General features: G+C 40.7%; 1 protein-coding gene across 11 annotated transcripts in view; it reads right to left on the bottom strand.

The window, feature by feature from the left end:
* LOC115133550 (receptor-type tyrosine-protein phosphatase delta-like) overlaps positions 1-14,862 on the bottom strand; it is a 211,448-nt gene that overhangs the window by 101,044 nt on the left and 95,542 nt on the right. For all 11 annotated transcript variants that reach the window (XM_065021895.1, XM_065021900.1, XM_065021897.1 and 8 more), the window contains exons 3-4: positions 11,477-11,622; positions 9,138-9,279 (exon numbers count right to left, since the gene is read on the bottom strand). In XM_065021895.1, coding sequence (XP_064877967.1) covers positions 9,138-9,279; positions 11,477-11,622 — 288 coding nt within the window. The remainder of the gene's footprint in view (positions 1-9,137; positions 9,280-11,476; positions 11,623-14,862) is intronic.

Raw genomic sequence — 14,862 nt, 5'->3', positions numbered from 1 at the left:
GATAATCTTGTTCCTCATGGTCTGAGAGTCTTTTGGTGCCTTTTTGGCAAACTACAAGCAGGCTGTCATGTGCCTTTTACTGAGGTATGGCTTCTTTCTGGCCATGCTACCATAAAGGCCTAATTGGTGGAGTGCTGCAGAGATGGTTGTCCATTTGGAAGGTTCTTCCATCACCACAGAGGAACTCTAGAGCTCTGTCAGAGTGACCTCTTGGTCAGCTCCCTGACTAAGGCCTGGTACCGTTCACCAGATCTGTGCATCAACACAATCCTGTCTCGGATCTCTACGGACAATGCCTTTGACCTCAGAACGGTTTTTGATCTGACATGCACTGTGGGACCTTATATAGACAGGTGTGTGCCTTTCCAAATCATGTCCCATCAACTGAATTTACCACAATCAAGTTGTAGAAACATTGCAAGGATGATCAATAGAAACAGGATGCACCTGAGCTCAATTTCGAGTCTCATAGCAAAGGGTCTGAATACTTATGTAAAAAAATATATATTTTAATACATTTGCAACCTTTTTCGCTTCGAAATTATGGGATATTGTGTGTAGATTGATGAGGATTATTATTTATTTAACCCATTTTAGAATAAGGCTGTAACGTAACAAAATGTTCCTAGAAAGCAATGACTACATTAAGCTTGTGACTGTACACATTATTTGAATGTATTTGCTGTTTGTGTTGGTTGTGTTTCAGATTATTTTGTGCCCAATAGAAATTAATGGTAAATAATGTATTGTGTCATTTTGGAGTCGCTTTTATTGTAAAAAAAAAAAAAGAATAGAATTAAGTTTCTAAATATTACATTAATGTGGATGCTACCATGATTATGGATAATCCTGAATGAATCGTGAATAATGATGAGCGAGAAAGTTAGATGCATAAATATCTCAACCCCCCCTAAAAATGCTAACCTATCCTGTTATTGTAAAAAGTGCTGTAATTTCTAGATGGTTAACCGGATATAGATGAAAATACCCTGAAATTAAAGCTTACAGTTTGTATTTTAACATCAGTCATTGTATCATTTAAAATCCAAAGTGCTGGAGTACAGAGCCAAAACAACAAAACATATTGCACTGTCCCAATACTTTTGGAGCTCACTGTATATTTCCATACTATGAGGTTGGAATAATACTGTGACATTTTTTAAATTATAATAATGCCCTTTTAGTGTAAGAGCTGTTGAAAAGACCGGTTGAAATTTCAGCCTGTTTTGGTGGGATGGCGTTTTGGCCTGCCTGGTGACATCACCAGACAGTCCAAGCTAAATTCTTGCCTGAGAAATTTATCTTTGCTAAGAAGCTGTAAGGGGTGCGTAAGGGAAGTCAGACGCAGGAGAGCAGAACTTGGTAATAGCCGGAGCAGTTTAAAAGCAAAACCCACAGCATAAAAATATCATGAATAAGTGGCTACAAAAACCCGTCGTGCACCCAACAACACATGCACAAGCACTTACAATAAACAATCCCACACAAAGACAAGGGGAGAAAAGAGGGTTAAATACACAAGAAATGACTGATGGAATTGAAACCAGGTGTGAGGAAAAACAAGACAAAACACATGGAAAATGAAAAGTGGATCGATGATGGCTAGAAGACCGGTGACGCCGAGCGCCGCCCGAACAAGGAGAGAACCCGACTTCGGCGGAAGTCGTGACAGAAGATATGTTTGCTTCTTTTGGTATGGTACTTAATTGTAACTCAGAAATCATTTGAAATTGAGATAAAAACATCTGCATTGTGCCTTTTAAATAAATCAATACAATCGAAATAACCCAAGATCGTATTTTGACAACTATGGAAAAACATTCAACAAAAGTTAGGCTATTTGTTCCCTACCTTGTTTTTTTTACCAGTCTAAAGTTGTTTGGCTTTAATTAGCAGTACCCTTGCAGGCAGGTTTTTAGAGGTTTCTCAAGAACATCATTAGATGCATTAGAAGTGACCCTAAATTGCCCGATTAATGTACTAGAAAATGACTTGAGTATGGCTGAGATCAAAGCGAAGCGCCTACATTAGCACCCCTTGACTCCTTGGCTCAGGCTAATACACTCCCACTTTACGACCTTCAAGTCCCCACAGCCCATGGAATGCTTCCCGGTAACGATGACACATTCCACCAAACAGCCCCTTGTCAATTGTGATGATTGTGACTGGTGTGTGCAGATCGCTACTTACACGCATACCTTTCAGGTCTGTAACATGATATAGAGCAACAGAACTAATGGAGATAATTGCTATTATTATTAGCTATTATTAATTTCCTGTCACATCCTTTGATTTGTATGGTAGTGCCATTAGTGGGATGAAACCTACAGTATGCGATAGGTATCTCTCACCAAAATTGGGTATTGGAATGTTTAAGCCTTGACATTTGCTTGTCTGGCCTGTCCATGTAGCAGATTAGTTAGTGGGCATTGTTTTTTTTGTATTCTCCAACCTTTTGGGGCTATTAACAAGTAAAATAATTGTTGCCAGGAGATGTGACAAGAAATGAGCATTTTCAAATCATTAAGCAACTAATTGCGCATCCCATTTTAAAATCTGAGGTCATTACAGAGGACACTGATATAGTGGAGCACCAAGCAGAAAATACTAGCCCCATCTGTCCGAATCGATAATGATTCATTTATAGGGGGTCATGTTTGCTTTTATTTTGAAAATACTCCACCATCCTGACCACCACATTATCTATCATTTTAACAGTGCAATCCCAGTCCCTTTGTGGCTTCAGCAGATGTTTTCTCATACGTTATTGGACCATAAAGAAGCACATCCATCTTGATAGCAGCCAGCCGCAGGTCATTTCTAGCTAAACACCACGACAACACACTTTTTTTTTGTCTTAAATCACACTCAGTACTGTACAAATACCAATTCGCCACCCTAGACTAATTAAGCAGGGAAATTTAAGAGAGAATTATCTTCCGCCGAGAGATCAATTTCTTTGAGGACTGTCGACTCAATCTTTATAATTACAATCATAAATAACTTGTCATTATCTGTTCCATTTTTGGTGATGAACGAGACTGAGGAGATTTAGATTTGAGGGGAGAGCCAATACAAGACTCGTCTTTTCGGCCAACAGATTTATATTATAATGTGCAGCTTCGCCACAGTTTTACAATCATTCCGAGGCTTGGGGTTGATTGAAAAATGTGCATAATGCAAGAGCTATCTATCTGGACATATTTATAGAAGACGGACAATATTGATAAAATACCTTAATCTGCTGAGTTGAAATTTTTTACATTTACATTTTGGTAATTTAGCAGATGATCGAGAGCAATTTACAGTAGTGAATACATTTTCATGTATTTATTTTTTGACTTGTCCCCCTGGGAAATGAAAACACAACCCTGGCATTCCAAACACCATGCTCTACCAACTGAGCCACACGGGATCACATGGGACCACCACAGTTTAGAAGACAATCCTACATCTAAAATGGAGAAATGTAAATCATCTGTGTCTGTTCAATTAGGCCTGATGACTACTTTTTGCTCTCGTGCAAATCACCAACTGCCACGCTCCACTTGTTGCTCAACTACTCAGGAACCAGAAAGAAATTCAAAATTACACTGCTTTATGACCGTACCAAACATTATGCTACACTTAAAACGCTATCTCAGGCATTCATTATTTCTCCCCTCAAAAGGAGTTCACCTGGGTTGAAGTCAGCAGGATTTTGAAAGCCCCTATTTATTGATACTTCTGCAGCCCAATTGCGTGTTCTGAGTGTTCTGTTTTGTAGCATGGGGTATCTACAGAACTTGCCGGTGAACCAAACAGCATTGTGTTCTCTCTCCTGGCCCACTATGCTACCTTGTTCACCTTCTGCATTGCCTTTCGCAAACATAGTGATCTCAGGCACAGCAATTGTACAATAGCCACCTGCTTCGCCCCCCACTGTGTGCCTTGCTCTGGCAGTCCAAGACAGCTGAGGCAGCAATTTGCTTCACAAGCAATTTGATCGCTCAGTTAATGTTTTGTTTTTCGGTCAGGCTGTGCTTGTTTTAAGTACAACCTGGGACGTAGGCTACAGAGTAGAAAGTACAGAGTTGAGAAACAAAGTCATGTGAAGAATTAGTATTAAGACCGTACAACACGACACAGAAAAAATAGTCCTTTAGGATTTGAAATAGAAATCCTTGCAAAATAGTATGGTGAAGAGGACAAATGTGATGTATCTGTGTGGGTAGGCGAGTGCTTAAGCCTATTATTGGTCTAGACGTATTCTGTTCCTTGTTGGATTCAAAGAGCAAACATAGCCTGGGCACTGCAACTCGAGGGAATGATAAAAGAAAAAATATGATATAATTTGTCTGGGTTCTGAACTTCAGACTGGGAACATTGGTTTAAGTTTATCACTGTGGTGAATTTATGCCAGTACGGCCTACAAACACATAGCAATACACAAATTACTTTTTTATAGACATTCTTATTGGTTTTACGTGGGTGGAACTTCATAATATTCACGTTTTCCTCACTTTACAGATGCAGCACTTCATTCCCTAATACACATTTTCTCATTCCATATTACACTATTCAAAATGTACTCTAGTCGAGTGTTTGAAAACCGCAAGATGTAGAAAGTTAAGCATGTAAACTAAGTTGTTGTCTATAGGTGTAACGATTCTCGTTGGTGGAAGGAGAGGAGGACCAAAATGCAGCGTGATAAGTGTTCGTCATATTTTAATTGAAAAAACTGGGGAAAACAGGCTACCTAAGTATGATTCTCAATCAGAGACAACGAACGACACATGCCTCTGATTGAGAACCATACTAGGCCAAACACATAGAAATATAACATAGAAAAAATAACATAGACTACCCACCCCAACTCACGCTCTGACCAACCGAAAACAAAGACATAAAAAAGTGTGACAATAGGCTCCTTCTGAAAATATTATCCTTCCCCTTCAACGTGGCCACTTTTACAGAGTGAGAGCACCCTGCGACACATCTAAGAAATGGAAATAATGCAATTTGTTTTGGCCTTTTATCCGTCAGAGTAGAGCGACTTCCTATTTTACACTCTGTCAGGTTGAGCACATCTGCACGCTTGTGAGAGTGGCGAAAGAAATTACGATTCACAGTATAATGGGAATAAATGGATAGATTACCTTTCTTAATCATGAATGAATCTGCCGTGAAGAAAATTGACATAGCCATAGCACATGATAATAGCATACGATTGTGCTGCTGAAGTAACATGAGGTCTGTGCTTGTGTTTGGTGCCTACATTGAAAGGCAATTATTTAAATTTACCTGCCTACTATTGAAAATCTTTGGCTAAATGGTCCGGTTGACATGTAATATACTGTAGATATAGATTAGTAGTTAGAATGACAAATGGATAGTTCTCTCTCTATCTAAAGTGTATGGACACTTGGCTGACATATTGGCTGATGCAATACTTTTCTCATTTGGGAATCAATGTCTTATGCTCTGTGTATCCTGGGGGAATATGAAAAATATCCTACAATACAAGAACACCTTTTGTAAAATCAGACAAAAAACATCAAATGTTAAAATCTAACACAATACACGGATATCATCAACACTTACGACTCCATTTGTTGTGCTTCTCTGACTTCTCCTATCACCCTTCCTCTTCGACCGTTTTCCAATTTCAACCTCAAATCATATAACCTTCATTCAAACACCCGTATCACATATGACATGTCTTAAGTCATCTCCGTGTTGATCATAATGGAGGGGGGGGAAGAGAAAGAAACAGGAAAAAAATGCAATATGCAAATGAGGTCCCTCATTCATTGGAAAAGTAGATTCTGGGTACAAACATCATTACACTCGCAGGTTTGCCTTTCACGCAAATGACTTTCTCTAAGACAGAGAAGTTCATTACTAATGGCGTTTTCTATCAAGTCCGCAGCCCACCCAAATGCTAATATCTCTGCCACTGGATTCTTCACCTCGCAGGCCTGACTCTTCATTGCTGTGGCAATTACAACAATGTTACTTTTCCCTCTTTATGGAATTATCCACTATCTCCCCCTGGAGCTAGCTACCAGAAACAGATGCTAACCAATCTCCTAGCACAGGCCACTGGAGCTCAAATGAACTAAATGAACAATCCCTTTATGTGTATCACTATATTAGTAGGGTCTTCATCTGTGATTTGTTCATGTATCTATTCCGTCTGTCGCATCTCGGCAAGAGGAATACAAGGTTAGAGATAGAATCTCCAAAGCTCCTAGCTACGCCGACAGATTGAACTCAGATTTGACTTTTTGGTGTATCAAGCCCCAAATAAAGTACAAGGCAGAGGAATTTTCTACATGGCTCTTTAACAAAATGGCCGCAAATACAGATATATTCTCCAAGGGAGATACAGAACCATGTCGGAGATACGTAGACTTTGTAAGTCGCTCTGGATAAGAGCGTCTGCTAAATGACTTAAATGTAAATGTAAATGTAGACTATTTTCGGAACAGAGCAGAGATAGAATAGTATGTCTACGCCTTTTTGTGTTATGTATTATGCATTGTTCTGTAACATTGTAAAAGTACACTACCCTTACATTGCCCTATAACTGTACCCTACCACCCCACTCTCTGCAACGGGCACTTCCCTTCTAGCTCAGTAGACTACATGAATAAGACATGAGGCCTCCAAAAGAAGTTGCGTTCTGAAACACAACTTCGACAATGTTTGACTTTGGTTGGTTTCGCTGGCCAGAAACACATTCTAGAGAAAAGCAGGTGTTAAGACAAGATTTGTTTTGTTGTTGAATGTGCTCATTCAGGTAGAGTTTGGCAAATCTGTTGAGGGTTTATGTGGATGTGAAAGTGTGTGTGTGTATATCTGGGCGTCTGGTGCATGCCTGAGTGAGTGAGAGAGATCTGGCTCTCATCTGGCTTGACCAGAAAGCATTACTTTATTGCAACACAGAAGGGCTTTCTGCTGCGGGCTATGTGGCTTCGCTCATCGTCAAAGCGGTGATAGGACACCAGGAGAGATAGGGAACTTGGGACTGGTAACATAACTAGAGTGCCTACAGAAAGTTTTCATACCCCTTTACTTGTTCCACATTTTGTTGTGTTGTAGCCTGTTGGTTGTTGATCATTGCTAGAAGAAGGCACAGTGATGCCGAAACGTTGGTGGTTTACCCAATAAATTACTGTGTTTATATAAAGTGTGCAACTCTCTTAGTTTTTATAGATCATTGCAAGATAGCCATAGATTCTTAAGTCGATTTAAGTCAAAACTGTAACTTGGCCACTTTGTAAGCAACTCCAGTGTGTTTTAGGTTATTGTTCTGCTAAAAGCATACCCATAACATGATGCAGTCACCACCATGCTTGAAAATATGAAGAGTGGTACTCAGTTGGATTTAATTTCCTTGCCACATTTTTTGCAGTTTGACTTTAGTTCCTTATGGCAAACAGGATGCATGTTTTAGAATATTTTTAATCTGTACAGGCTTCCTTCTTTTCACTCTGTTATTTAGGTTAGTATTGTGGAGTAACTACAATGTTGTTGATCCATCCTCAGTTTTCTCCTATCACAGCCATTAAACTGTTTTAAAACCACCATTGGCCTCAAGGTGAAATCCCTGAGTGTTTTCCTTCCTCTCCGGCAACTGAGTTAGGAAGGACGCCTGTATTTTTGTAGTGACTCATACACCATCCATAATTCCACTTCGTCATTATGGGGCATTGTGTGTAGGCCAGTAACACAAATTCACAATTTAATCAATTTTCAATTCAGGCTGTAACACAACAAAATGTGGAAAAAGTCAACGGGTGTGAATATTTTCTGAAGGCACTTTACATGCTAATGCCTTAGCCGAGCTGAGAGGCATAGGGTCTGTGAAGCAGATACAATGACACTCATTTCCCTCGCCTGTCTCTGTGTAAGTGTGTGTGTGTGTATACAGTATGTGCCTGCATGTTACAAATTCATAAAACACACACACACACACACACACACACACACACACACACACACACACACACACACACACACACACACACACACACACCGAGCCATAGTGTAAACATGGGGGGAGGCTGCATGGGAATCTGCCACCTTTCCCTTTCAGTGGGCCCTCGGGGACCGTGCCAAGGGCCTTGTGTTCGCCTCGGCGGTGGAGATAAGGAAGAGATGACAAGGCGCTTCAGAGTCGTCAAGCCAGCTCATTCCTTTAGGTGGGGAGCTCCCCACTCAATAGGAACTCATTTTCCAAGCTGTGTAATTGTGGGGGATAATGGAACACACCTCATTCAGAGCGCCAAGGCATTTTATAGGCATTTTCTCCATTCAGAACATAACAAGTCTGCTTTAGGGAGATAGGTCTAAAACCACATTGTCTTTTTGAGTCCCGGGACAGTGGGCTTTAGCATTTCAATAGGATGTTGTGTGGAATCAAGATAAGCATTTGCTTTTTATATGTACAGTATGTGCTAGTGATTATGATTGTGTTGCAAGCAAATAACTTCTGATATGCGACAAATGTTTGTATTCAAAGGAAACTATTGTGAATGTGCACTTCCTATGACAGTGCATATATCTCAACTGCAAGTATTACAAAGTTACAACCAAATATAGGAAACTCATTTAGTTATACAGTTAAATTATAAGAGGGGCTAAAACATGATAATTCATGACCTATATGATGGAATGAGCCACTTACATTTGAGACATTTCATTGTTTTAAACCTGATTCTAAGAGCCATTTCTTTCTCTCCAGTTAAGTGAATATTAAAGCAGAAGCAGATAAGCCAAATTAAATGTGATTTGAATATCCCTCAACTTTCCATTAGAACACCAAGAGACAGAAATAGAAACGACTTTGCATAACTCAACCAGCATCTTAATTATCATGTCAGGAAAATGTTTGAAAATGTGTTAATTGATTTAGAAAATCCAACTTATTTGGCTAAGTTACTAATTGAGTAAGACTAATTAAGTCAGTACATTCAACATGAGTGGAACCAAAACCTGATATTCAACTATATGTGTTGAAAGGGAAAAGAAAGAGGACAGCAGAGACATAGAAACAAAGAAAGTCTAGCTTACCTGGTTGGTTAGTTGAAGAAACTGAGAGTTAAATGAACAAGAGTTAGCATTTCGGTTGCAGAGAAAGCAGCACCTACCACGTAAAACAGTGAGTCTCGTAGTTGCACTCAGCTCTCCAACAGTGTTGGAGGCGACGCACTCGTATATGGCTTCGTCTCTGGGCGTACGCAAGGGCTGAATTCTCAACACCGAGCCAGAGCCGTCATCGAACTCAATCACCTGCAGGTGCGAGAAACAAGATATGTTAAAGGAGTTTTTTTGTTCACAATCGGTGACGGAAGCTTGCGCAGAGCAATTCCAACCACTCCTGCAGCAGAGAATAAACACATTTGGTCTACAACACTTGACGGTGCCAAACACACTGTGCTTCCCGTCAGAAAACTATGAAAGCTGCTATGGATAGTATAGCCTCATATTATATGCTAATATCAACTCTTAATAAAAGCACCTTATTTGAGTGAGTGTTTGGGAGTATATGGGCTCTTTCTGAATTGTCTAAAAAGTGCATCCACCATCCACTCACCTTCTCTCATTTATTGCTCTGACCTGAGACAACTGACCAGGTGAAAGTCAGCCTGAGGCATGTCTTTTCAATTACGTGCAGGTGAAGGGGAGGAGACGAGGAGAGGATGGAGTTTTAGGCAATTGATATAGAACCCACGCATTGTGAGTGTAAGAGGAAAATATCCCATGTCTGTAGCATGTAGATAATAATTACATCATTGTCAATATTGATCAATGTTTTGTATGGCTAGTTATGCCCTTAGACTGTTGTCTATGATTGTGTTTATGATTGGCTACCCACTGGTATAGTTATTACCAGATAAGTTGTGTTCAGAGAGCTTATTATTATATAGTAATGTATTGGAAGATTAAACATAATATCAATTCAAAGATGGCTCACAGCTCTCTGACATCAACTTTCAACCCGAAATATGAGTTTATCTTGTGTACAAATTATTGGGAAGATAACCAAAGTGGACAACTAACTTTAAGAATGGGAAAGTATCTATTGGCCAGTCAGGAATTTAATTACTTTAACTTTTATGTCTGTTTTTACATTTTATGTTAATTTTGGTTCGCCCCACTCTTAAAGTTGACACATTATTTCTAAAAAAACAAATGTATCACATTGAAATATATAAAATGGGACAGAACATTAACAAACAATCAAATGTGGTTCGATAAACAGTAACGAACAATTGTTATCACCATGACGTGATAGTAGTACAAAAAGACAGGACCGATTGTTTTGGACGGACGACACATAAAATGTTCACAAACAGGTGTTTTGTAGCTTTTACAGCTATCGTTGCATGCTGTATACTCACTGTTTTTAGAAAGCCCTGTATCATAACTCATTTTTAAGCATTTTTAGGTAGGTTTACATACAACAATGGACTGGTAAGAACCTCTGCTTCATACACACACGCATACAGGCACATAAGCACACACCCAGACACACACGGCCTCGATACTCATTGGTACAGTTCAGAGCATATCATTTCACGTGTCAGTTTAACAAAACACCTTGACGGTTCAGTGGCCGAGCGACAATGGTACATTTGGGCAATCATTGCAAGAGCATGTGATGATGGTAAGTAAAAGTGCTCCCTTCCCCATTTCAAACTCAAAGAGAAAGAAAATGGGATTGAGAAAGTCTCAGTGTTTCTGTAAAGGGAAATGGGCTTTGTTAGGGATGAGGAGGCGGCGGCACGTGAGTGGGGGAATGAGGGTGGTTGCACGCAAGCAAGCAATCTTCGCGGCGGCGAAGGGAGTGTTAGCAAGCTAGCGTGTTAGCATTCAGCACGTGGAGCGTGTGAGATGCCAAAGATGCGAGAAGGTTCTCCAAACCCAGATAAAACCACTATTGCTGAGTAGTAGTGTGGCAAGAAGCCACACTATGATACACTCCGAAAGGGAATGACACAGAAATTAATAGAAATCTTATCGGTGTTCGGAGATGATGTGTTATTTGTCATGGCGATTAAAGAGAAGAACAAATGAAAGCTTGCAGCCAAGCCAAGCAGGGAGGGGGACATGCATTTAGATAAAGATGCCACGAAGCAAAAGAGCTTTGAACCACAGAGCTACATGGCTCTCGTTTTGCATAAGGCAGCCAAACACAGCATTAATATAGGTATCTGGGGCACACCATTTCTTCCCCCCTTTCATCCTTTCTCTCTTTAATTACAAATCTGTCACCAGATCTCTGTGTACTTGCTCATTATAACTCAAGCATGTCAGACGGCCTGGGCCAGCGTGATTATTAGAGCCTGCTAATGCGTGGTGGCAAAGGAGGTTTGCGCGAGAGGGGGGATGGATTATGTGTTAGGGGTTTGGGGGAGGACCAAAAGCACTGTTGAGCATTCCCGTTTTTGTCGAGCATTTTACATCAGAACAATAGACCTAATACCTCAAATCTCTGGTTGCTGACTTTCTTCCCCTTCTTGTTCCAAACGATCTTGGGGCGTGGGTCTCCCGTCGCTTGGCAAATGAAGGACGCCACCCCTCCTTGCACGCCTGTTTGGTCATTGGGGGTTCTTAAAAACTTTGGTGGTGCTGGAAAGAAGAGAGGGGGGGGGGGGGTGAGAGAGGACATAAATAGTTAGTGCGGGGGCTAAGTGTTGCAAAGAGCAAGCGATTTCTCTCCCTTATCAACGTGCTCACACCAGAAGGTCACAAAGTTTCCGATTTCAGCAGTTGCACGGTATCGCTAAGAGGATTGTCTTTGGAGGTCAAAACAGACTCTGTTTGGAGCCTGCATTGCTTCTCAATGTGGAAATATAAGATCAGATACTTGTATAAGGATGCAATAGGATAATAGTTATAAGGATGCAGGAAGTAGGAATACAGATATAATCCTTGTAGTAAATCAATTATAGGTTGTAAATTAAGTCATCAATTTGGAGTGCAATACAGTATAGGGACTACATATATAAAGTGGAGGAATAAAAGATTAGGGGCGAAGGTTTAGTGATGTATTTACATTTAAACAGTGTGTCTGCCTATGGATTAAAAACACAATGTGGGATGCATTCAGTCATTTCATGAGCATACTTCAATGAAAATTCCTGTTGTAAATACCAGCTGAAAATGAACATCTCGCTACTTCACATCCACACCCAGTGAGTGTGCAAGTCAAACAGTAGTTGTTTATCACATTCTGGTAGAAATGCTAATTCCAGCATCTTCCTGCTGACTACAATACTCCAATCTCGTTGCAGGTTGACCCGTTTCGAAGGTGAAGGTTGACATTGAGTAAACCACAGGCTGTGCTCATTGTACCTGGCGTGTACAGTCAAGGCCAAACCTTGCCATGCAAATGTTTACATTGACTGAGAGAAAAACGCCGGGTGACATTTGAAACACTACGACAGCAAAAAATACTTTTATTTGTCAACGGCCACAATGTACAGGAGGCAGGGATAAAAAAACAGGACGAGGATAAGGTTACATTTACATTACATTTAAGTCATTTAGCAGACGCTCTTATCCAGCAATAAATACACACAACTCCTTCAAGTCTAAGATGTGTTCATTAATAAAGGCCTGCACAGGTGGCAAGCTCCTAGCTGGACTGATTGAAAGCAAACCACAATAACAAACGTTGTCAACTAACACCAAGCCTGATGCTACCATAAGAAAGACAACCAACCTAGCCAATCAACATCTTATTAAAGGTACTTTGAGTTTATTATTGGGAATCAGACATTAAGGTATGGATTTGCTGTTATGCTATTTTGCTGAGGCTTCACATAGTTGCACAATATTCCCGGTGATTGTCACTTTATTGCTAGCTTTATGTAGATATCTATCTCAATGACCTTAGTACCCCTGCACGTCCACCCAGTACTGGTACCCCTTGTATATAGTCAAGTTATCATTACTCATTGTGTATCTACTATTGGTTTTATTATTTCCTGTCTTACTTTTCTATTATTTCTCTATTTTCTTCTCTCTGCCCTGTTGGGAAGGGCCTGTAAGTAAGTAGTTCACTGTTAATCCACACCTTTTGTTTACGAAGCATGTGACGAATGCAATTTGATTTCATTTAGCAACCATTAGCAAGAGAAACACTCGCTAAAGGGGAAGAAGGCTAAGCTAGCAGCCGGGTGTATCGAAGCCGACTCTACAGAATGGCACAGTAACCTTTTCCCTCTCTTGTTGTGTATGAACATGAGCCACTGGTATCCTGAACATTACATTACAGTGAGCCAGTCATATTATACAGAAATAGCTCATTCAGCGCTCCGAGCCACATCTATCGAGACAAGCTGTTGTATATCACACAGTGCATTATGTGTATGCTGCTTTACGGGACATACATCTCCTAGCACCAAGCCCCTGGCCCCTCCATTTTGTCTCTAATGAGCGAAGCCACCATGCTCTATCCTTGTGTGTGAGGTTCTGCACTGTGTTAGTGAATAGGAGGGAGTGCCGGAGTGCCAGAGATGTGTCTGGTAGAATGTGGGGCCCGCCTGTCACATTGTAGTGGGTACTTTGGCGTTTAAATATTTATCTAAGGTACCTCCAGAGTCAGGCCCATCCACACATGAATTATGCAGAACATGGATCCCTTACAAGTATGAAAAATGAAGCACTTAACACTAAGCAGTGTGCAGCACTAATACACTGGGAAAAAGTTTGGAGCTACATGGAACCACATATGGTCTTTATATCCATTTCCAGCAATGCTCTCACACTCCACATTATCACACTCTACCACTCCTTTTAGAAAGTTAGACAAGGAATCAGTTTACGGCAGTTGCAAGTGTTATGTTAATTAACAAAACGGGCAAGTAAGTCGCTTTGTGCCATGTGGCACTGTGAGACAAGGAAATGTGATATTTGTTTCCGCCACCTGTCCTTGTTGTTAAGTTGTTAACTATTTATTTTCCTTTGAACAAAGGAATAGGCCTTACCCCCAGCTACTGTCTTAAAGTGATAGTTCACTCCCAAATCAAGGTTTGTCAGATGTTTTCAGAACTTGTTATCTGCTGTGTCGATGCCTTACATCTCCTGGCCCCTGGTCCCCCATTTTGTCTCTAATGAGCGAGGCCACCATTTCCCAAAATATTACAGAGAAACAGAAGTCAGGCGATGATTGATGTACGACATGGCTCTTGGCAGCTAGCATGCTAACGCTAACAGTGACATTGGACTGAGCTCACCTCGCTAAATAGAAGAGCTATAACCGGCTTTCCACCTCAGAATCTTCCAGAACAAGGGTGGCCAAAGCTCCTTCCCAAAGAGCTTCTGGGCATGCAGGATTTTGTTCCAGCCCTGCTCCAACACACCTGATTGAGCTAATCAAGGTAATCATGGGAATCAAGTAGTAGCAACAGGTGTGCTAGATCACAGACAGACTATCCAGGAAAAGGGGTTGGAGGAGGATTTTATAACCTCCTCTTCTAGAGTCACCTAACTTTTGGATAACTATCCCACATAACAGCCACGACCTCACGTGTTTAACAGTGTGTGGAGAACATCTCGCTACTTCACATCGATAATCCCTGGAAAACCACCCACTTGGCATCAGGCTTGTATCCCGCACAAATGAGATATGCACTTGATAAGGGCCCTGGCAAGGCTCTGATTGTCCATGTGAGGGTTCTCTAAGCCCTAATTGGTGCTCGCAATTCAGCACAACTAGTCAAGTGTAAAGGCAATGAGGTACAGAAATGTAAAGGGGAGGAGAGAGTGAGAGTAGTAGACAGGAACAGTGTTTTCTTTGTCCAACTGTGGCATGTGTCGACGGCCATGAGAGATTTACAGTTGATTTTGAATTGAATTTCACAC

Source organism: Oncorhynchus nerka, linkage group LG8 (assembly GCF_034236695.1).
Source record: "Oncorhynchus nerka isolate Pitt River linkage group LG8, Oner_Uvic_2.0, whole genome shotgun sequence".
Lineage (NCBI taxonomy): Eukaryota > Metazoa > Chordata > Actinopteri > Salmoniformes > Salmonidae > Oncorhynchus > Oncorhynchus nerka.
The sequence above is the reverse complement of the archived record's forward strand: the minus strand, read 5'-3'. Positions and strand labels throughout refer to the sequence as shown.